The 21,920-nt window shown below is 54.4% G+C and overlaps 3 protein-coding genes across 23 annotated transcripts in view; 2 read left to right on the forward strand and 1 right to left on the reverse strand.

Annotated features, from left to right (window-relative positions):
* The first annotated feature begins 2 nt into the window (after positions 1-2).
* On the forward strand, positions 3-6,091 carry Jmjd7 (jumonji domain containing 7). 4 transcript variants are annotated; one of them, NM_001114656.1, is made up of 8 exons: positions 26-96; positions 3,553-3,706; positions 3,783-4,036; positions 4,333-4,389; positions 4,817-4,912; positions 5,085-5,161; positions 5,351-5,510; positions 5,622-6,087. In NM_001114656.1, exons 1-8 carry the CDS (start codon positions 33-35, stop codon positions 5,708-5,710), a joined length of 951 nt encoding a protein of 316 aa, NP_001108128.1. In that variant the 5' UTR covers positions 26-32; the 3' UTR covers positions 5,711-6,087. The 4 variants fall into 4 exon arrangements, 3 of the variants coding, with proteins under 3 accessions (NP_001108128.1, XP_063139009.1, XP_063139010.1); XM_063282939.1 differs by lacking the exon at positions 26-96 and adding an exon at positions 138-601 and having other exon boundaries at positions 5,622-6,091; XM_063282940.1 differs by lacking the exon at positions 26-96 and adding an exon at positions 633-1,261 and having other exon boundaries at positions 5,622-6,091.
* On the forward strand, positions 5,787-15,402 carry Pla2g4b (phospholipase A2 group IVB). Of its 9 annotated transcripts, none has more exons than XM_039104942.1 (22): positions 5,787-5,926; positions 6,118-6,884; positions 7,164-7,272; positions 8,172-8,268; positions 8,519-8,655; positions 8,778-8,906; positions 9,188-9,228; positions 9,382-9,424; positions 9,644-9,698; positions 9,896-10,026; positions 10,264-10,347; positions 10,556-10,593; positions 11,254-11,389; positions 12,045-12,181; positions 12,389-12,611; positions 12,705-12,822; positions 13,098-13,235; positions 13,327-13,431; positions 13,589-13,768; positions 13,897-14,063; positions 14,540-14,726; positions 14,810-15,402. In XM_039104942.1, exons 2-22 carry the CDS (start codon positions 6,850-6,852, stop codon positions 15,028-15,030), a joined length of 2,511 nt encoding a protein of 836 aa, XP_038960870.1. In that variant the 5' UTR covers positions 5,787-5,926; positions 6,118-6,849; the 3' UTR covers positions 15,031-15,402. The 9 variants fall into 9 exon arrangements, with proteins under 9 accessions (XP_038960870.1, XP_038960872.1, XP_038960871.1 ...); XM_039104941.1 differs by having other exon boundaries at positions 5,836-5,961; XM_039104944.2 differs by lacking the exons at positions 6,118-6,884; positions 7,164-7,272.
* The window catches only part of Sptbn5 (spectrin, beta, non-erythrocytic 5), a 44,678-nt gene continuing 37,659 nt past the window's right edge, over positions 14,902-21,920 (reverse strand). For 7 of the 10 annotated variants that reach the window (XM_063284960.1, XM_039106498.2, XM_039106496.2 and 4 more), the window contains 11 exons: positions 21,692-21,896; positions 21,255-21,449; positions 20,943-21,107; positions 20,465-20,682; positions 20,148-20,337; positions 19,810-19,986; positions 19,598-19,702; positions 19,015-19,086; positions 18,636-18,800; positions 18,471-18,553; positions 14,902-15,710 (listed from right to left, as the gene is read on the reverse strand). In XM_063284960.1, coding sequence (XP_063141030.1) covers positions 15,698-15,710; positions 18,471-18,553; positions 18,636-18,800; positions 19,015-19,086; positions 19,598-19,702; positions 19,810-19,986; positions 20,148-20,337; positions 20,465-20,682; positions 20,943-21,107; positions 21,255-21,449; positions 21,692-21,896 — 1,588 coding nt within the window. In that variant the 3' untranslated portion in view covers positions 14,902-15,697. Of the gene's footprint in view, positions 15,711-18,470; positions 18,554-18,633; positions 18,801-19,014; positions 19,087-19,597; positions 19,703-19,809; positions 19,987-20,147; positions 20,338-20,464; positions 20,683-20,942; positions 21,108-21,254; positions 21,450-21,691; positions 21,897-21,920 lie in introns of those variants that run through there. The other 3 variants (XM_039106497.2, XM_063284961.1, XM_039106501.2) reach the window with 3 other exon arrangements.

The following is a 21,920-nucleotide window of genomic DNA, read 5'->3' on the forward strand; positions in this document are numbered from 1 at the left end:
AAATGGGGGCGGGTTCTTTTCCCGCGGGCGTGATGGCGGAGGCGGCTCTGGACGCTGTACGGAGGGCGTTACAAGAGTTCCCGGCGGCTGCTCGCGGTGAGTGGACTCTCAGGCAGCAGCTACTGCGAAAGAGCAGCGCGGAGGGAGCCTGGGGCTCCGGGACCTCAGATTACGAGTGCATGAGTGCCGGAACCGGTAGCCGTACATTTTCGTGTGTACCCTTCTCTAGCTGGCGGACGTGTCCTTAGCTCACGACCGCACGCCTTGCTGCCTTCGTGGTGCAGTTGTAGTTTTCAAGACCCAGCACAGCTCCGACGTTAGTCATAGTGCCGTTCTTAAAGCCAGCGGTGTGCTGAGTCCCTGTGCTCTGCATTGCTGTACTTTCGGTATGGAAGACTCTTAACCTCAAATATCTCGGATGCTGGGGGATTCCAAGGAGAGAAGCAGTCGACTATCCTTGTTCATTCAGACTCAAGCTTTGAGGGTTGTAGGCAGCCGCCCAGTTGATCTTGGTTGTACCTCTACTATGTGTTAGGTTTGTTTCTTCTTCCTCTGCTCCTCACTACCTCACCATTAAACAAGTGGAGAGATGGCTCAATGGGTAGGTAAAGTGCTTAAGCATATGATGACCTGAGTTCAGATCCCCAGCTCCAACGTAAAACACTGGGCATGTTGATGGTGGATGTCTTATGGGGTTCCAGGGGTGGAAGGTAACAACAGGAGGACCCCAGGGGCTCCCTGGCCAGCCAGCCTAGCAACTGCTGAGCTCCAGGTTCAGTGCACAGGCATGCACAGGCACACACCACACATACATGGGGGAGAGGGGAGCAAGTGATTGAGCACAAGTTTGTCAATTGTGTGTCACACAGAAATGGTTAGAGCAGTGATTCTCAACCTATGGGGTCGAGACCTCATGTCAGATATCCTGAATATCAGATATTTATGCTATGATCCATAACTAGTAAAATTAAAGTTATGAAGTAGCAACGAAATAATATTATGGTCTAGAGTGACCGCAACATGAGGAACTGTATTAGAGGGTAGCATATTAGGAAGGTTGAGAAGCACCGGGTCGCAGGGTCAGAGGGCACACGTGTGCCTGCTGTGTACAGGAAGCAGTGAGGAAGGAGCTTGGAGCAGACTTTGTGTTCATGTTTATTTCACCAGTTAAATTCTTAACGGAATTGGTGGGTCAAAAGAATTGTTTGGAGTTCATTTTGAAGCTTCAGGGGAGAAAAATATCCACCCTCTAAAGGAAATGGTAAGCAAATAAAATTGGCACAATTACAGAAAATCCAAAGGATAGAAAAGGGCAGTTTCAGGCCGGGTGATGGTGGGGCACGCCTTTAATCGGTCCCAGCACTTGGAAGGCAGAAGCTGGAGGATCTCTGGTTTCCAGGCCAGTCTGGTCTACAGAGGGAGTTCTAGGACAGCCAGAGCTGCACAGAGAAACCCTGTCTCAGAAAACCAAACCAACCAAACAAAAGGCTATCTCTACACATTTTAAACTCCAGGGTAGAGTATCAGCACGTAGGAGGCCCCGAGTTCAATCCCAAGCATTACCAAACAGTCAGATTCCGGAGAGCAGCTCCATCGTCCTGAGCCCCAGTTCCCTTCTAAGATTTTTGCTTTATGGGGTTGCTGTCCTATCCTTCCATGCCTGCCTGGTGACCCCTGTTCAAGGTAGCGAGCTTGTGACTGGCTGTTTTCTTTGCAGTTTTCCTGGGCCTACCAATGACATCCCATGTGGTTCCAATTTCCAACTTAAACAAACTCACTTTCTGACTGACTGCAAGACGGGCTAGTTGGCATGGGGATGTAACTCTGAGCCACTGTGACCTCAGGGATGAAATGAATACCATATATTTTTGACAAGGGTTGCAGTAACTGCTGGTTGAGGCCAAAGCATTTTGGTCAGACATTAAGGTTGGAAACCTACAAAGCAAAGCAGTGCTCTCGTAAAAGCCGAGTGAGGGGGCAGCAGAAACAGCCCAGCGAGAGTAGAGGGCATGTGTGTGGTCAGGGTTAGGCATGAGACAGGAGCAAAGCAAACTGGGTGAAAAAAAGGGCTGGGCTTAGTCATGGAGCAGCCTGAATGCATGCCAAGTGGATGGAATTCTGCCAGGGGTAACAGTGAGTTATCGCTGTCATGTCCTTCACGCGGTATGACAAGGCGAGATTGCAGCTCAGATGATAATGCTTGAGAGGGAACGGGTTTCCACCAGAAACACCAGTTTGTTCACTGCAGTGACCGGCCAGCCAGAATGTGGGGCACCTTTATTTGACTTTGAGTAAATGTTTGCTGAGCACCTACTGTGTGCTAATGTGCTATTGTAGGGATGCACCAGGAAACATGACAATCACTCAAGCCATTGCAGTGTTTCTAGTCTGCTGAGAGACCAGGAAAGAAACAGATGGGAAAAAATATGCAGGGTCAGGTAATGATAAATCTGTAGAGAAAAACTAAGCAAGGAGTTAAGGATTGTTTCTAACAGGTGACAGTTTAAAAAGGGATGGCCAGGAAAGGAAGCTTCATCAGTGCGCCAGAGGGAAGGAAAGGGTGGTTTTGAGAGACAAAGGGTAGAATCAACAGGTCTTAGACACCCAGACCCAGGGCAGGATTGGGATAGGGTAAAGCAACAAACACACACACACACACACAGGACAGCCTTGAACTTGCTATGTAGCTGAGGGTGGGTTTGAACTGATACTCCCGAGGTTACCTCCCAGGTAATGGGTTTACAGGTGAACCACCACATCAGTTTAAGGGTTACACAGAGTCACTTAATGTCCCCATAGGTGGCACAGTGCTTAAGTGTTGGCCCTAGGTGGCTGAGGCTGCTGCTGCTGCTATTCCATGAGACCAGAGCTCATTTCAACCCCTGCCTGCCTTCTAGTGTTGTCACCGGGCAGTTATCTCCCCGATAGATAGATAAGCCATGAACACAGCGAGGTGTCGGGGTTGTCCTCTCTCCAGGCCCAATGCTGGATCCGTTTCAGATGTTCAGAGACTATCACCATTGGAGGGTGGCTTAGGACTTTATTGCTGTGAAGAGACACCATAACCACCACAACCCTTATAAAGAAAAGCATTTAATTGGGGCTGCCTTACAGTTTCAGAGGTTTAGTCCATTACAGTCATGGTGGGAAAGTGGCAGCCTGGAGATGGAGCTGAGAGTTCTACATCTGTGTCCACAGGAAAAGATAGTGCCACACTGGCCAGGCGACCTTATAAAACATCAAAGCCCACCCCTAGTGACACATTTCCTCCAACAAGACCACACCTAATAGTGCTACTCCCTGTTGGCCAAGTATTCGCACACATGAGCCTATGGGGCCATACCTGTTCAAACCAACACAGTAGTGGGGATCATCCCAGAGTCAGACCCACCCCAGCTAGCCTGTGGCCACCAGCTGAGTGGTACAGGCCGCCTAGGTCAGCAGCAGCTTTGCTTAGGGTGTCCATCATAGAGGGTTTCTTGTTGCAGACATCATGAAGGAAGTTAGGTACCACTGATTTGATACCTCCTCCCCCACTATTTCTTTCTTAAGACCTCAATGTACCTCGAGTTGTGCCCTATCTGGATGAGCCTCCAAGTCCGCTCTGCTTCTACCGGGATTGGGTGTGCCCCAATAGGCCCTGTATTATCCGAAATGCCCTGCAGCACTGGCCAGCCCTCCAGAAGTGGTCCTTCTCCTACTTAAGGTGAGGTCTTCCTTGGGAGGTCTGGGGACCAGTGACCATTAGCAGCACACTACAAACCAAGTGTCCATTTCTTCAGAGCCACCGTGGGCTCCACAGAGGTGAGTGTGGCTGTGACTCCAGATGGTTATGCGGATGCCGTGCGAGGGGACCGCTTTGTGATGCCCGCTGAACGCCGCCTGCCCGTAAGCCATGTGTTAGATGTGTTGGAGGGTCAGGCCCAGCACCCCGGAGTCCTCTATGTACAGAAACAGTGTTCCAACCTGCCCACTGAGCTGCCCCAGCTTCTGTCTGACATTGAGTCCCATGTGCCCTGGGCCTCTGAGTCACTGGGTGAGTGGAGGGGGTAAGAGGCAGGGCATGGGGGTGAAGGGGGAAGATAGAGTTCAGCTTGCTTGTTCATTCTCTGCCTTTTGTGTTGATTCTGGGGGGGACAGATGCCACCTCCTACCTGCTCACTCCAGACAGAAACCCTGTAAAGGCTGCTGTCTCTGCCATCCCAGGGGACGTGCTCCCAGTGTCACCTTCTCCCAGACTCCTTAGCACTCTTCATTCACACCCATATTTCTGCATAACTGCCCCACACATGGGTGGCTCTCAGCCAGGCACTAACTCATTGTATCTCACAGGAAAGATGCCTGATGCTGTGAACTTCTGGCTGGGTGACGCAGCTGCAGTGACATCCTGTAGGTGTGGAGACTCCTAAAGTGGGGAGGGCACTGGTGGGGCAGAAGGAAGAAAGGTGGGCCCCAGAATGAGTACCTCAGATTTCTTTTGGTATTGTGGGACACCACGAAGAGATTTTCCTGGTGGCAGGGGCATTGGAGACAGGGAATACCATTCCTTTTAAGTCTCTAGACGCCTCTTCAGAAGTCAGGTAGATCGGAGCAGGGGTCAGGAGGTAAAACCCTGTTGGTGATCAGAGGAAGGTGAGCCCACATCCAGTTTTCGGTGGCCAAGTTCTGTGATGCTTGCTAGAACCTTGGAATCTCTCCAAGTCTGCTGATCCTGTGTGGGCTCTTCCTTTCTCTGTAGGCGAGGCTGGGGTGTGGGGCTGAGGACAGTGTGGCCTGCCTTCCTCCCCGTAACTGCAGGTCTTCCGTGTGTTTGCAGTGCACAAGGACCACTATGAGAATCTGTACTGTGTAGTCTCTGGCGAGAAACACTTCTTGCTGCATCCACCCAGTGACCGGCCCTTCATCCCTTACAGTAGGTGACATGAACTAAAAGAAGCTGGTAGCCACTAGTGAGGGAAGGGTAGCAAGAGGTGTCTGCCACAGACCCAGCCCTCTGGTCTCCGTATACAGAGAACACTGTGCTGGTTATGGTGGGGAGTACCTGACAGGCTGTTGGCCACTTATCTCCCTGACCTCGCCTTCAGATCTCTACACACCAGCAACCTACCAGCTGACCGAAGAGGGCACCTTTAGGGTGGTGGACGAGGAAGCCATGGAGAAGGTGCCTGTCCTGTTCTTGGGCTCTGGGGAGTGGGCAGACCCCCAGGGAATAGGCACAAGGGTCTGGGGAGGAAGCGTCCCGCTCGGGAAATCCCAAGGCTGTGATTCTTCAAGCTGAGAGGAGAGGGGGCAGAGCTGGAGATCTTGGGGGGCCTCAGGGCCTGTGCCTAGGCAATTGTTGTGTCTCTAGGTGCCCTGGATCCCACTGGACCCCCTGGCTCCAGACCTGGCCCGGTACCCCAGTTATAGTCAGGCACGGGCCCTTCACTGCACAGTGCGGGCTGGCGAGCTGCTCTATCTGCCAGCTCTGTGGTTCCACCATGTACAGCAGTCCCACGGCTGTATTGCTGGTAAGGAGCACCTGGGGCATCCAGGGGGGCGCCTTGCCATGGCCCAACAAGGTATAGGGTTGGGATGGCTCTGGCTTAACTCTCACGTCCAGGTCCCTCTCTTCCCCACAGTGAATTTCTGGTATGACATGGAGTATGACCTCAAGTACAGTTACTTTCAGCTGATGGACTCCCTCACTAGGGCTGCAGGCCTTGACTGATGGCCCCTCACAGACACTGCAAAGGACAGGGGGACTGATGGCGGTATTTGATTAGAGGCAGCCTGGAGTTGAGTATGTCCTGGCTGCTGCCCAGGTTCCTGCCTGTGTTGGATGTAGGACTAAGTTGGATATGTTGGAGGACCAGGAAATGCCAGGCAAATCTGGGTGAACATGCCCAGGAACTTGCCACACAGGTGACAAGGAAGCACGGATCAGGTACAGCAATGCCTCTCACAGTGCTATGACCTTGGGTGAGTCACTGCATGTTAGCATCAGTCCCTTGCCTGTAAAGTAGAGATAATAATGGCTCTGGCTCCCAGAGCTGTGGGACTAGACGTGGGCCAACATAGAAGAAGCGGTCAATAAAAGGTGACACTGACACACTTGTTCTCATGTCCCCATCATAGTTGCCTTCCGTGGCCCGCTGAGGGCTTGAAGGTTGAAGCAGAAGTTTCAAGATGACCCGAATTGGGAGGTGCAAGCCAGATCCACGTCTGGGATGCTACCCACAGCAGTTGTGTTATAAGCCTGGGGGGGACACGATTGGCTCAGGGCCACCAGTGCTCTCTCTAAGCTTTGTCCAGACTGTTTGCTTTCCCTTCCCCCAGATCCAGGGATGCTGGTGGGTCTGGAGCACGGAAGGTGACCCCTGTTCTATAAATATAAACAGGAAGGGACAGGAACCATGCTCCTCCTGAGCTGTCCTCTGAGGAAAGAGTTGATCTCCCCACCCTGACTCCTTTGTCACCCTGCTGAAGAGCAGGGAGAGCCCCTACTCCCGCATGCCAACCCACAGGCCTCATCCCTGGCCACCCAGCTCCAGGGGTGGAGGCAGCCTAGCCATGGCTTTGAAGGACTGTTTTATATGAAAGCCACACCCCTACAAAATTGTGATGGAGCCTAAGGTACTCTTCTGAGATTGCCCAGGGCTCCAGTTCAGACTGGGCATTCCTGTCGGGCTGGCACTGGGAGGGAGGTTGCGAAAGGACCCACCGATGGCAAGATCCTCGGCCCCAGTGCTCACTACTATTTGGGGGGACCACTGTCTGCTGTCCTGTTCAGCCTCCAACAGCAAGAGGAGAGCCCCCCCGTCTAAGTTAGGGCTGGTTGGCTAGCCCAGCTAGTGACAGCTGCAGAGAATGGACTTCAGGGAGCCTGTAGCCAACTCCTGGAGGTATTACTGACTCTAGCGTTAGCTTAAGTTGTCTCACTTCCTGGGCAGGTGGCTGGGTCAGCAGTGGGCGTGGAGCCTGGGTGGAGCAGAGGAGTCAGTGGGAGGGATCCAAGAGGAATGTGTGGCCAGCTAGTTCACCTTGGCTCTGGGTTTAAAGCTGACAGTTGTTGGTCCTGTGGCCACTGCCCCATCATCCCGTTCCTGTGGATTTGGTCTCATGGCTCTGGTAAGGCTCCATACGGCCCTGGGCTCCCATTTCTGACTTGGCTCCCCATCCAGGGCCTGGTGGCTACTGTTTCTGAGGGGAGCTGTGGGCTTCTCTAAGCAAAGAGAGGAATACTTTCCAGCTCCAGGACCAGACGGAGTGGAAGCCAGAACTGGGATGGAGGTCGGTCCTGAGAATGGGTTCCAGGCAGAACTCTGTAGATTTGAACCCTTAGAACTCAGGATTTTATCTGCTGTTCTGGGAGCCCTAGAAAGAAGAAGCTGCTCCATGCTTCTGACTTGCTTGCTTGGCATGTGGGAGCCCGGGGCGCCTCAGAGATGAGCATCCTCAGCTCCACTCCTGACCATGTGGAGCTCCCTGAACTTGACTGGCACCTTTCCCAAGGAAGGGCCAGGTGCCACAGGCATCCTCCACTCTGACACACTGGCAAGTGTCCACAACTCCAAAAGCAGATGGGAGTTGGAAGGAGCTCTGGACCCCCATCAGATCTGGAGGATGCCAGTGTGTGGGTGGGCTGGGCTGGGAGCTGCTGTCCCAACCCTCAGAATGGAGTAGATGGCATGGATTTCAGCTAACTCATGGTGCTTAAGCCCCAATGTATTCCTTCCTGTCCCTTGAAGGCCTAGAGTCCCTGACCTCTCAGGTCATCCCTAAAGCCTCTTAGTAGGACTGGGGTGGGGTGATGAGGTAGGAGGATAAAAAGACAAGGATACCACCATACCCAGAAAGTGTGTGTGACACTAACAAACCAGCTTGCCTGTGTTCTGAGCCAAACCAGACCGCAGGAGAGTGCCTCAGTTTCCTCTCAGGGTTGGCCACTGTCATAGCTCCCCTCATTGGATATGTGACAAATATGTAAACGTATGCTGAGCCCTTGGTGAGGAGCTGGCACGGTGTTATATAATTACGGGAAGGTGTCGTGTAGACGCTGTATCTTGTGTCACTGGCATTCTGATAGGTACAGGTGGACCTGGTCCTTTTGGTAGAGAATTAAGCGTTAAGCGTTTGTCCCAACCTCTTCTGTGGCCCTGTCACATTTGACCCCATCTATCTCTATATAGCAAACCTGCCCGGTCTACATGCAGGCAAAGGTGCCAGAGACACACCTGCTCACTGTCCGCGTCCTCCAGGCTAGTGGCCTGCCTTCCAAGGACCTAGGTAAGCACCTGCTTCCCTGGCCTCAGCTAAGCAGACCGTGGGTGGTCTGATTCAGAGTAAATACCAGTGTGGGGTGGGGTGGGGGGCCTCCAGGGAAGCTGGGCCAGGCTTGCAGATGTCTGCTGGAGAGAAGATCCGAAGTTGGCAGAGGGCCCAGCCCTGTGGACGTTAAGTCTCAGGAAGAAGTGGACTCAGTGGCAACCTGGGAAAGTTCTTGATCATAGCAGACACATGTCCCTCCTTCCTGCAGTGACATCCTCTGACTGCTATGTGACTCTGAACCTGCCCACGGCCTCCAGCGGCACGCTCCAGACACGCACAGTCAAGAACAGCAGAAACCCAGTCTGGAATCAGAACTTCCACTTCCGGATCCATAGGCAGCTCAAGGTAGACCAAGTCTGGCCCTGTCCTTGTCCCATTGCCACACGTGTCTCCTAGTGGGCCATTCCCTGCCCCGTTCCCCTCTTGCCCATCTCACTCATGTAGCCGCCTGTCTCTGCCTCCTCCAGAATGTTATGGAACTGAAAGTCTTTGACCAGGACCTGATGACCAAAGATGACCCAGTGTTGTCAGTGCTGTTTGACGTGGGGACTCTGCAAGTTGGGACTCAGCGCCAGAGCTTCTCATTGAGCGCTCAGGTAAAGCTCAGGAGAGTAGGGGTCCCCAGGTCTGGGGGTGGAGCTTTGGAGTCTCCCCTGCTCCAGGGAGAGGCCCAGGAATCCCAAGTGACTTTTCACCAAGGAGCAGTCCTGTCCCCCTTCTTTCCCACCTGGTCAGAAGCACAGACTTCTGTGAGCAGTCCAGCGAGTGTAGACAGAGTGACCTGGAAAGGGACAGTTGCTCTTCCCCACCACTAAGGCCTCAGCAGCCTCCCCGCCCCTCTGGTTTGCCAGTCCCTCTGATTTGCTTCTCTTTCCAGGAGGATGGGCGCTTGGAAGTTGAGTTTCGGCTACAGACTCTGTAAGTTGGTCTTGGGGTGGGGGGAGGTTGGTGAGTAGCCGTGGAGAGCTCCCTTCTGGGAGGGGCAGTGCCAGCTTACCAAGGCTGGCACCCCTCCCTGGTAGAGGAGGAGGGCCTGGCCTCTTGCTGAGAGTCACGCAGGCCTCTTTCCAGGACAGACTGTGAGGAACAGCTTATCAGCAATGGTATCCTGGTGGTGAGTGAAGAACCCGGGGTTCCCCCTAGTGGCTCATCCCTCATGCTGTCTGCTGTTCTACAGCCTGGGTTGTGTAGGCCAAGCCGGGGGCCTTGGTATGCATGTTGCCCAAGAGAGTCCATCTCAAGCAAATATTCTGGAAATAGGGACAAGGAGCCCACAATGTGCAGTCCCAGAGGTGGGGTGCAGCATGTGTCTAAGGGGATCTCTTGACCATAGGCCCAGGAGCTCTCCTGCTTGCATGTTGAACTGAAGAGGACAGGAGACCCAAAGAGTGAGTTCTGACCCCTTAGGCAGCCCTTCTGTCCTTCCTGGTTCTCCCTCCCTTTCCGAGGTTGTAAGCTTGTTATGCTGTCTGCTTTCAGGTCCCAAAGGCAGGGCCGAAGGGAGGCGGATTTCCCTGCAGACTTGATCAGGCATTCCATGGACAGAGATCCCAACCTGAGTTTTGATTCTGGTTCCTGTTTCTAGGGTCAGAGCGCAAAGTTCAACTTGTGGTTGCTGCGGCCTGCGAGGGTCCACAGGAAGCCCCTGTGGGCACCGGGTCTTTCCGCTTCCATTATCCAGCCTGCTGGGAGCAAGAGCTCAGTGTTCATCTGCAGGTGCTGTCCTTGCTCCTAGGACCCTAGAGCCACTGCCTCTCTGCTCTCCGCACCCCTCAGCCTGAGCTGTGCTCCCCCTGCCCCGACCCCTCACACTTCTGTCGGCCACTTGGGTTAATTAGCCTCCTGTTCCCTTCCCTACTGTTCTTCTGTCCCTGCCACAGGGAGTCGGTGGGGTCTTAGCAAAGAAAGGAGGAGTAATGACTTGAGGGGGTCTTTTCTCTCCCTGTTCCTAAGGATGACCCCCATGAGCAGCTGAAGGTGCCATTGCGAACTCTACCCTCTTCGCAGCTGGTGAGACTTGTCTTCCCCACGTCCCAGGTATGGTCATCTAGAGAAGCTGGGTTCATGCACAGGGCTGCTGCTGGGCCTGGTCTGCCATCAGCCTCCTTCAGGCCAGCCCAAAGGCGATCAGTGGGTGTGAAAGTGCTTGTGACCCAAGGGTTCATGGGGATGTTCTGAGGTGCACCAAGGCCACAGTGGGGTGGAGGTACCCAGCCTTTCTCATCATGGTACTTATGGTTTCCAGGAGCCACTGATGAGGTTGGAACTCAAGAAAGAAGACGGGTAAGAGCTGTCTGGGAAATGGGAGAGCCAGGGGTAGCTCCCAGGCAGGGAGACCAGGAGGATGAGGGGGAGAGGGAGATGTGGCACTCCTGGGTGCATGGGACTTTGTGTCAGGAGCAGGCGTCGGCGTGGACAGGCTGTTCCCCACTTGGATTTGCTACAGTACGTGTGGGCCCTGCCCAGTCAGGATCAGTGTCTTATCTAGATACGCTGCCAGGGAGGTGAGGACAGTGCCAGAGGCTAAGGCACAGCAAGGACACCAAGAACGGGGAGGCATGCCTCTTGGCACGGAGATTGTTGGGGAGGGACCTTAAATGCCCTTCAGAAAAGGAGTTGCCATCTTGGAAGAGCAGCTCTTCACCACAAATATGTGGAGGCAGCGGCCTTCTCTGCCCTGTTGTCATTTTTGGAGATGTAGGTGAGGGAGAGATTTGACTTGGAGATGGAGCTCAGCCCCGGAACCTAGATGCACTCAGTCCCACCGTCTGCTTTACCACACACATGTGTATTCGTGGTTCTGGATCCGCCCCCGCCTCCCCACGACAGATTCGCGCGCGCGCACACACACACACTCCACCGCAAGGGAATAGAGAGTCTGGCTGGTGACGCCAACCAGTTTCTTTTTCTGTAACTGCTTCTGGGTCTCTTCATTCTCCACAGGCCAAAGGAGCTGGCCGTGCGGCTGGGCTGTGGGCCCTGCCCCGAGGAACAGGCCTTCCTAAGCAAGAGGAAGCAGGTGGTGGCCGCCGCCCTGAAAAAGGCCTTACAGCTGGACCAAGACCTGCAGGAGGACGAGGTCTGAGTGTTGAGCATGACTAGGTGGAGTGTTTCTCAGGCTTGCTCGGGCCTGGGGCTCAGTGATGGGATAGTTGTGCAAGCTGGTGCCCACTCAGGCTTGTCACTGGCTTGTCACAGGCTTGTCACTGGCAAGTCCTGCTACCTGTTTCTCTTCCTCAATGTTGTCAGAGTGATACATGAGGCACCGGCTGCTCACAGATGGGAGTTTCCACATAGGCTGACCTGCCTTCCCTCTTTGTCGGTCCCCCACCTGACTGATGAGTAAGGTAGACTCACTAGTATGAGGAGGGTCTCAGCTCAGAACAGTCCTCAGCTGTCTCCTAGGGGAATAAATTTCAGCACTGGAAAGCAGGACATTTGGGAGACTTTTGAAGGAGCCTTGGGGGCTTCCAAAAAGTGATTTCCAGTTCCTTATGGGCTGCCAATAACCACTGAAGCTCCCCTCTGGTTAGCCTGTTCTTCCTGAGTCCTGATGTTTGAAACAGCGAGAACTTTGAAGGCTGTTTCTGACTAGATCCTCAACAGGGGTAACTCAGAGCTGGCCCCAAGATTCAATCACACATTGACTGACTGGCCCCTTGACTATCATGCTCTCTTCCCATGTAGCTCTCTCTATCCCTCAGGCCTTTTAGAACCTGGCTTTTCTCTTCCAGATCCCAGTGATTGCTGTGATGGCCACTGGTGGTGGGATCCGGGCGATGACTTCGTTATACGGACAGCTGGCTGGCCTGAAGGAGCTTGGCCTTCTGGACTGCATCTCCTACATCACTGGGGCTTCAGGGTCCACATGGTGAGTTGCTGTGGGCTGAGTGCTGAAGGCTGCTGTTGGCTGGTGGGGTCAGGGGAGGGAATGTAGTAGAAAGGAATTCCTAAGCCCCATGGGCCCCTGAGCAGACTTCATGGACTGAGAAAACACTCTAGGGCACAGAGCGCTCCTGAACAAGGTGAGGTCTTTGGTGACGCCAGTCCCCAACTGCTAAGCTTTTCCTTTCCTCAGGGCATTGGCCAATCTCTATGAGGACCCAGAGTGGTCTCAGAAGGACCTAGCAGGGCCCACTGAGATGCTGAAGACCCAGGTAACAAAGAGCAAACTGGGCGCATTGGCCCCCAGCCAGCTTTGGCGGTACCGGCAAGAGCTGGCTGAGCGTGCTCGCCTGGGCTACCCAACCTGCTTCACCAACCTGTGGGCCCTTATTAATGAGGCCTTGCTGCACGACAAGGTAGGGAGAGGGGTGGGCCCTTCCCTGGGCGACATGTGGGAAAGACTCCCAGCATCAGGAAGCTGTGGGCTTACGCTGGGCTCTTTCCCTCAGCCACATGAACACAAACTCTCAGATCAACGAGAGGCCCTGAGTCGAGGCCAGAACCCTCTGCCTATCTACTGTGCCCTTAATAGCAAGGAGAAGGGCCTAAGCACCTTTGAATTTGGCGGTGAGTGGCTTCAGAACTGGGGCCTGTACTCTTGTGGGGGTAGAGTACAGTGTAATTAGTCCTATATATAAGAGGTGACTCTGATGTCTTCTCCTGGTCCAGGTACCAAAAACTGTCGCCCTACCAGCTTTCTTACAGCCTTGGGATTGGGAAAGAGGCCTTAGGCCCATGCTTGTAACAAGGCCTGAGAGCCTCCTGGCCTCAGACTACCCTGAAATAGGAGTCTGGGTGCCCAGACCCCTGGCCCTCATGGCTGAGGTGTATTGTCTTCACAGAATGGTGCGAGTTCTCTCCCTACGAAGTCGGCTTCCCCAAGTACGGAGCCTTCATCCCCTCTGAGCTCTTTGGTTCTGAGTTTTTCATGGGGCGGCTGGTGAAGCAGCTCCCTGAGTCTCGCATTTGCTTCCTGGAAGGTGAGGAAGGCTCACCGTATGCCTCAGCCAGAGAGAGGGAGGGCTCAGCTGCACAGCAGTGAGGACCTTTCACTTGTTGCCCCTTTCTCAGGTATCTGGAGCAATCTGTTTGCAGCCAGCCTCCAAGACAGCTTCTACTGGTCCTCTGAACCCAGCCAGTTCTGGGACCGCTGGGCCCAGGATCAGGCCAATCTGGGTAGGTGCTTGGGCTTTTCTGTAGGAGAGAGATGGGCAGCCAGTTGGGAGTGCCTGAGGCTTGTGGACCTTCCAGGGTCACCACAGAGATAAAGAATCAGAGGCCTCCTTTTCCTAAAGATACCCTCGTCGCCTCACCCCTTCTCTCGCCCGTGCAGACAAAGAGCAGGTCTCCCATCTGAAGATAGCAGAACCTCCCACAGCGGCTGGCAAGATCGCAGAGCTCTTCACTGACCTCCTGACAAAGCGCCCCCTCGCCCAGGCCACCCACAACTTCATGCGCGGTCTCCATTTCCACAAGGACTATTTCCACCACCCTCACTTCTCCACCTGGAAAGGTATCTGCTTCTGCGCCCAGTCCAGGCTCTCCAGTCCCTTAGCCGTAGGACACACATGCTGCTGGCGGGGACCAGGGTCTGAACCCCACAGTGACAGTACTGCTTCCTCTACCCCCAAACCCTTGTAGCTTCCAAACTAGACAAGTTCCCCAACCAGCTGACACCCGCCGAGCCCCACCTCTGCCTCCTGGATGTTGGCTATTTCATCAACACTAGTTGCCCACCCCTCCTTCAGCCAACACGGGATGTGGACCTCATCTTGTCACTGGACTACAACCTCTCCGGAGCCTTTCAGGTGGCAGGGGTGGTGGGCCGTGTGGGCTACCCTGTCTTCTGGGCCCCTAATGGGATCTGCTTTAGGCTCCGGTACCTGGCCCAGGTTCCATTAGTTGGCACAAAAGTGGCACCATGTGTCATGGATGCTGGATCTGTTAGCCCCTACTGGGAAGTTAGCTCCGCTCTGGGAGTGGGGAGCTGAGTGCCTGGTCTGATTATCTGTCTTGTACCATGGCTGTCTTTGCTGTGCCTGAAGCCCGCAGAGGTCCTGGCATACCTGCTGTTTCTATATCACTCCAATGAGGATTTTGAGTCCTGCTTTCAGAGAACTGTTGGCCACTAAGTCAGGAGAGCCTGGGACTCCAGGTCCACTGGAGTCTCCAACTTGGTGTTTGAGCACCAGGTCCTGTGCATCTTAGTGAATGGCCTTGTTGAGTCAGCCTTGTGCTGAGCACACTGGGAAACCCTCTAATGCCCCCTCTGTCTGGTCAGCAGCAGCTGCAGCTTGTGAGCCGGTTCTGCCAGGAGCAGGGCATTCCTTTCCCATCCATCTCGCCCAGCCCTGAGGAGCAGCGTCAGCCTCAGGAGTGCCATATGTTCTGTGACCCAGCCCAGCCCGAAGCCCCAGCTGTGTTGCACTTCCCCCTGGTCAATGACTCCTTCAGGGACCACTCAGCCCCTGGTGAGCCTTGGTCACTTCTCCTCCAGCCTTGCCTCAGTGCGGGTCACCCCAGGCCTCTTGCCCAAACTGCCCTCTTCCTACAGGGGTGCCACGGACGTCGGAGGAGAAGACAGCTGGGGAGGTGAATCTGTCTTCCTCCAACTCCCCATATGACTACACAAAAGTGACCTACAGCCAGGAAGATGTGGACAAGCTGTTACGACTGACGCATTACAACATCTGCAACAACCAGGATCGGCTGCGGGAGGCCATGCACCAGGCCGTGCAGCGGCGGAGAAACCGCAGACAGTTTAGGCGGGAGTGACAGCTGAGGTACCCTGGCTGGACTCCTCCTGGGTCACTCTTGATCTTCAGCTCCTTCCCCTTCTGCACTCAGTTCAAGACCAGCATCACCATGTGCTCCAGAGGCCCTGAGGACTCTGATGTCCAGGCACAGCTCCACAAAGATGTGTGTCTGGGACCTCATAGGTGACGCTAACCTGTCAGCAGCCCTGTCACAGAGTCTAGACTGGAAGCTGCAAGCAGTGGTGCTATGGCTGTCGTTCATGGATGGACTAGGGGCTTGTTAGAGATGGGAGCAGTGTTGGCTGCACAATGGGACACTGCAGCATGGAACACTTTACTGTGACAGGGGCTCTTATAAACGGGAGGCGTTTGTGACGCTGTCCCAAGACCATCTGCTGTGCCAGGCTGTTAGTCCCACTCTGAAAGCAGGCCGGCCTTTCCAAGAGGCCACTAGCATGGATGTTCCGGTCCTGTCACAGGTTGTCATCTTTGCCCCGAGATCTTGCAATGAAGTCATGGTCCATCTCAGGCATAGCCAGTGACATGTGATACCAGTGCTGCTTATCCTCTGACAGGAGCTGTGTTCCCCACACTGGTCCTGAGCAGCCATGGGCCAGTAGTTAAGTGGTTCCCAGGCTGTGTCTCCACCGGTAGCCCCGAGGGTTGGTGTTGGCTCAGGATTCATTTCAAGGTTTAGACCTGTTGGGAAAACAGAGATTAGGAACCAAACACCATAGAATCTTCCCTAAACATGGTGTCTAGCCCTCTCCCTCCCTGGAACATCCCACCTTCTCCTAGCTTAGGTGTTGTGAGGCAGCTAGCTACCGGAGGCTGGGATGAGTAAGGTGTAACAACGTTGATTCTCATGATCCAGCAAGCTGTCAGCCAGGCAAGTGTTTGTCCCAGCACCACCAGAAGCCACTATAAGCTGGGCCAGGTAGCATAGGCCTCTAATCCCAGCTACTCAGGAGACTGAGTCAGGAAGAGTACAAGTTCAAAGCCAGCCTGGGCTACAAAAGTGAGTTCAAGGCCACAATTTAGTTAGCTGTAAAGTAAAAGATAGCTGGGGGGTGGGAGGGCGGGGGGGGGGTAGGGGCTGGAGAGATGGCTCAGCGGTTAAAAGCACTGACTGCTCTTCCAGAGGTCCTGAGTTCAATTCCCAGCAACCACATGGTGGCTCACAACCATCTGTAATGAGATCTGATGCCCTCTTCTGGTGTGTCTGAAGACAGCTACAGTGTACTCACAAATATAAAATAAATAAATCTTAAAAGGATATATCTCAGTGGTAAAGTACACGCCCTCAGTTCACTCCAAGGACTACCAGAAACTGATGTGTCTAGTACATCAGAATCAAGCTGGAGTTCAGGAGTTGCAGAAGAGAGGGTGGCTGTACCAGAGACCACAGCTGTGGCTGTCACCTGCAGGAGTTCTTCAGGCACACAGGCATGCCTCAGTCTAGATGTATATGACTAGACCTGGGGACCTGTTGGGGTGCAAGGGGTGTTCACATATAGAAGAGGTTCTATAAGCCCCAAGTGCCCCAATTCTTAGGGCCTGAAGCCCCTTGACTTGGAGATAGGAAAGGCATGGCTGAGCATGAAGCCAGGATCCACGAGAGGCTGAGGATGCCAAAGAAGAACCTACGTTCAATCTGCCTAATCCCTTAACCATCATACTTCTTGCCATTGGCCTGGGCATGCTGACACCTTGACCCTGCGTTCCCCCAGGATCAGGGACAGAGTCAAGACAGGATGAAGCTAGAGAACAGAGGCGCTGTCTCAGATGTCTAGGAGAGCAAAGAAGTGAAGTTCAAGAGTAAGGACTTGGGGCAGACAATCCAGGGGAGCATCCAATGGTGTGTGGAGTGGACACCCAGAGAGACTCTTGACTGGGGAATGGCCAGAGCGGTATCAGCATGTGGAGCTTTTGGGAGATAGGACCTGTCACTAGCAAGGGTTCCCTAGGTACATAAGGTGGGGAGACGAGGGGGAAGGTGGAGTGAGTCCCTGTGATAGCATGTTCCTGGAGCCTGGGTGGAGTGAGTCCCTGTGATAGCATGTTCCTGGAGCCTGGGTGGAGTGAGTCCCTGTGATAGCATGTTCCTGGAGCCTGGGTGGAATGAGTTCCTGTGATAGAATGTTCCTGGAGCCTGGGGAAAGCCTGAGTTCTGCTGTCAGCTCAGTGCAGGTGTGATGGTTCCCAGCTCTCTCTCTCTGGGAGGTGAGGGCAAGGGTCTCCATGTGGGGCCTCACCAGCCCACTCAGTAGAGAAAAACCCACTCCACCAGTTGAGCACAGCTTCCTTGCCCTCAGGGAACCTGGCCTTGGGTTCTAGGCTGTAGAGCCAGAGGCTGCAGTGCATGCTGCCTAAGACTGCGCCTTCCTAGAAGCTGTGTCCCTGTCCCGGGGACTAGGGGCCATGCTGCGTGAGCCCTGAATGCCTTCTACTCTAGTGCTGCAGTGTGGCTCAGCGCTCAGACTCCCTGAGGTCCCCACAGAGACCCCAGTGCAGGGAGGTGGGGACATTCAGGGTCCCTTTGGGATTCTGGAAAAAAAAAAAAAGGTGAGAGCAATGGGAGTGATGACAGTGAAGAGGGGAGCTAGGACCAAGGGACAGGGAGGAACCCCTGGAACCCCCATCACTCTGCAGAGAACCCAGCAGACGCATGAGGAAGGCACCAGTGGCAAAGGGTTCCGCACATTCTTCCTGTTAATAGGACTGGGCTTGGTCACAGTCCAGACCAATCAAGACCTAGAATTTGGAGTTAACACAGCCTGTGAGTCTAGAAAGGAACAGAACCCACACAGTACCTGGATGGAAGGAGTGGGGACTGGGGTTAGGGGGTTGGTACAGGCTCCAAAGGGGACAGGACAAAACAATCTTTATCTAATTATCTGTGTCTGGCCGAGGTTTTTTTGTTTTGTTTTGTTTTGTTTGTTTGTTTTTAGCTGCCTAGAGTTCTTTTTTTTTTAAAGATTTATTTTATTTATATGAATACACTATTGCTGTCTTCAGACACACCAGAAGAGGGCATCAGATCCCATTACAGATGGCTGTGAGCCACCATGTGGTTGCTAGGAATTGAACTCAGGACCTCTAGAAGAGCATCCAGTGCTCTTAATCCCTGAGCCATCTCTCCAGCCCTAGAGTTCTTTGAGAAAAGCAGCAAGTCCCACTTTCTAGACATTAGAGATACTGACTGAAAGCTCATAGCTCCGTAAGATACAACACTGGGAATCTGGGGCCCCAAGCATCCCCTCCTCCCTTCTCCTACAGCCCACCTGCCATGCTACCCAAGGCTGGCTGCCAGACTGCAGCCTGCTTTTCAGACAGCACTGCAAACAGACCTCAGTTCTACTCAGCCTGCCTTCTAAACTGGCCCCAGTCAGCTTCCTGCTGGACCTCTGCATGCAGCCCCAGCTAAGTTTGCTCTCCAGTCAGATCTACAAGCCTCACCTTGGGAAGAAAGTCTGCTTTCTGTCCTCCAGTCTCTCACATTCAGTTTCCTCAGGTACAAGGGGGGATGCATAAGGCAGCTCCTGGGGACAGATGAGGTGCTGGAGTCACAGGACCCCCAGCTTTCCCCCCACGAAGTGCTACTGGTTACCTGAGGTCTCTTACCCCAATGCCACTTGGCACTTCCACTTTCCTCATATCTGAGAATAGGCTCGAGGCTCCCCTTGCCAAGATCCCATGGCTGCTGGTCCAAAAGCTGGTACCGGGCTGCGGGGAAGACAGGGAAAAGGCTCCAGGCCAGGACTCAGACTCTTCTAGGAAAAGGACTGCCTACGATTCTCATGGGGAAGAGGTGGGCTCAGACAGGGCAACCAGAGTAGGTAGGGGTAAGCCCCCTCTCTTCCCCTTTCCTCTTCTGTGGATAGAAGCAACAGCCCTCTCTGAGACCACCCAGGAGGTTATGCAGGAGTCTACCGGGGGCCACAGTGCCAGGCCCAGATGGCTGCTGAGTATGGAATTGCCTGCAGTCGGAGTTGGCACGCACCTGCCTCCCTTCTGTGGGAGGCTGCTGGTTAAGTTCCACAGACGCCTCCATGACATGAGCACCCTTTGCCTCCTGAAAATACAAGATGGGGGTCCAGATGCCAGGCTCAGCAGAGTCAAGAAGCTCCCTCATTCCTTGTGGCCCCCAGCACTTCTGGTCCCTTTGCCTGCTCCAGAGTGTGGACTCTGGACACCTGTGCCCCTGTGACCTGGCCACATACTCCAGGGAGAAAATGGTAGTCCAGTGGGGACAGCAGGCTACAGTTCCTTTATCTCAGCCGGATGCACAACCAGCCGTAGTGTTCAAACATGAGTCTCTCTCCTGTTCTCTCCCGCTCCGAGAGTGCTGGTCCCTTCTTTGATCATGCTTCTGCTCTGAAGTCATCTCTCCCTCCTCACTCACCCACCCTGGAGGGCAAGGATTAACCAATCCTTGCTTTCCTAAGGGAAAAGCCCTGAGGAAGACTCCACAAGGCCCTGCTGCCCTATGGAGCCCTAACTTGTAGTTTAACCAACTGTCCCACCTAACAAGCCTCAGTGCCTCTTCTCAGTATACCCAACCTCCCTTCCTCCAGCCCTTGAACCTCTGTCATCATCTGAAGCTGGGTGAATTTTTCCTCGTGGGCTGCCAGCAGCTTTTCCAAGCCATCTTGTCTGTAGAGCAGACGTTCCACATCCAACACCGAGTGCTGAGAAGAAGGAGTCAGTGTGTGGATCAGTTCTGGGGTGCCAGCTCTCCTCCAGGCTTAGCCCAAGGGCCAGTGAACTGAGAACAGCAGGGCCTGTCTCCTCTTACCCCACAGCTGGGGTCCAGCAGCAGGCACTCACAGGAGGTCAGCCAGGCCTCAGCCAGCTCCAGCCTCTGCCGCAGCTGTTGCAGGCTCCAGTTCTGCTCCAAGCGTTGTCCACGCAGGGCCCAGGCTACCTGAAGCTCCTGCACGTGTCTTTCCAGCTCCTGCATACACTCTGCCACCTGCAGGAAGGGTGGTTTGACAGCCTGGGCAGAGCTCCCATCTGGGGAGCCAGGGCTAGCAGGAGAGCCAAGCCAAGCGTCTTTGCTTTTCCGCCTTCCTCGACCTCCCTTGGGCTGCTAGGCCTCAGCAGTGAGGCTCGTCCCATGCTCTGTGCTCACACCTCCAGGGACATGAAATGGCCTTTGTCCAGCAGTCGCTGCCCTTCCTGCCGTGCGTTCTGGGCTTGAAGGCAGCATTCCTGGATTTCTTGCTCCAGCTCCTCATGCTGCTCAAGGAGCTGCTTGGCCCCCACCACATCCTCAGCCTGCTTCTCTGAGGAAAGCAGCTCCTGCTTCTCCTGAGCCCACACTCTGCCAGGCAAGGAAACAGAGCTACTAGCAGAGCTGGTGAGGCAGCCTGGGGGACAAGGGCGGCAAGTGCTACTCCCCCAAACATCAGGATAGGCAGAGCTCCGCTAGCAGTACAGACCCTACTTACAGCAATTCCCGGCAGCTCCCAAGAAAGGTGTGGCCCTGGGTAGCCTGCAGCAGTTTCTGGCTCCATTCCTGGACTTTGGCCTCCAGGTTGGCCCAGGCGCCCTGCACCTTGGTGAGCCACTCACCAAGGCTCCCCTGAGCCAAAGGGTGGTGCTGGCCGAGCCTTTGGGCCTCCGTCTGTACTCTCGACACCTCGTTTTCAATAACCCTCACTTCTCTCTGCAACCAGAACGTGATGTTGCACTGGCCTGCTCCCCATTCAGTAGCCCCTGGCCTGTGGAGACCCCTCCTCCTTAAAACCTGTTCTAAGTTCCTTGGGCCACAGGAGAGTGGTTTAGTACCCTGCAGAAGTGGCTCAGGGGAAGTCTCAGGTGAGGCCATTGCCCGTCAGCTCTGATGAGGGACTGAGGCACACAGGTCTTTTGCCTTATGCCTGCAGGAGTAGGGCCGAGGTGAGCAGCTTTGGGCAAGGCCTTTACCTGAAGACGCCTTTGCTGCTGCTGCTGCTGCAGCAGGGGCTGTGCAGGCGACAGGTCATGGACTTGGAACTCTCCTTCCAGCAGGGTGGTAGTCTCCTGCATCCAACCCTGGAGCTCTGAGGCGGCCTGCTCAAAGCTCCGGAGATCACGGGCTGCTGCCAGGTTCTGAGGAAGAATTGAGGTGTGTGTGTGTGTGTGTGTGTGTGTGTGTGTGTGTGTGTGTGTGTGTGTGTGTGTGTGTGTGTGTGTGTGTGTGTCCGGTTGGGGCTGTACTGTGCTCCACGGCTCCATATGCCCTGAAACATGGCCTACCTCTGTACGGGCTTTGATTGCCTTGTTCAGCCTCTCCCAAGTGGCCTGGACGCGACACTTCTGAGCTTGAATCTGGGGATAGAACCTGGGTGCCCCTCTTTCTAGGGAAGCCATCAGCTCCCTCAGGGTCTGCATCTTGGCCTGGCCCAGGCTCTGGACTTCTCTGTTGAAAGCATCAAACATGTCTTCCAGTACCTAGGAGGGGTGAGGTAGGGATGTAGAGCTTCTGCTGGCAGCCCTGGAAGCTCACTAAGAGCCTGGCAACACCAGTGTCCCCAACATCACTTAGCCCTAGAGTTCTAGAACTGCAGACTCTTCTAGTGACACCCCTCCAGGATCCTTGTTCACCCCTCAGAATCTCCCATTCTCAAACATATATCTTCCTTGCCTAAGGAAGCCTCTTCCCTATTCTCTGGGTCTACCGAGGGCTAACCCACCTTGATGCCTTCTAGATCCTGTCCATAGTCCTGGGACTCAGCGACAGTCAGCTTGGTGGTCAGCCAGGCATCCAGGAGCAAGGCCTCTTGCTCTAGCTGGTATAGGTGTAGCTGCTCACGCAGTGCTTGCCCCCTGCCTTCTGCTCTCTGCAAGAGCTGTGCATGGGCCTCTCTCACAGCCTGCAACTGGGCCAGCACCCTAGGACTTTGACAGGAAGAAAGGACAGCA

The sequence above is a fragment of the Rattus norvegicus genome, chromosome 3 (assembly GCF_036323735.1).
Source record: "Rattus norvegicus strain BN/NHsdMcwi chromosome 3, GRCr8, whole genome shotgun sequence".
Lineage (NCBI taxonomy): Eukaryota > Metazoa > Chordata > Mammalia > Rodentia > Muridae > Rattus > Rattus norvegicus.

Coding starts and splice junctions, on each gene's coding strand:
- Jmjd7 (NM_001114656.1), top strand. CDS start 33: ATGGCGGAGGCGGCTCTGGACGCTGTACGGAGGGCGTTACAAGAGTTC. Junction 3,707..3,782: donor TGGTCCTTCTCCTACTTAAG/GTGAGGTCTTCC, acceptor CCATTTCTTCAG/AGCCACCGTGGGCTCCACAG. Junction 5,162..5,350: donor ACGAGGAAGCCATGGAGAAG/GTGCCTGTCCTG, acceptor TTGTGTCTCTAG/GTGCCCTGGATCCCACTGGA.
- Pla2g4b (XM_039104942.1), top strand. CDS start 6,850: ATGGACTTCAGGGAGCCTGTAGCCAACTCCTGGAG. Junction 8,656..8,777: donor GGATCCATAGGCAGCTCAAG/GTAGACCAAGTC, acceptor TGCCTCCTCCAG/AATGTTATGGAACTGAAAGT. Junction 10,594..11,253: donor GAACTCAAGAAAGAAGACGG/GTAAGAGCTGTC, acceptor CATTCTCCACAG/GCCAAAGGAGCTGGCCGTGC.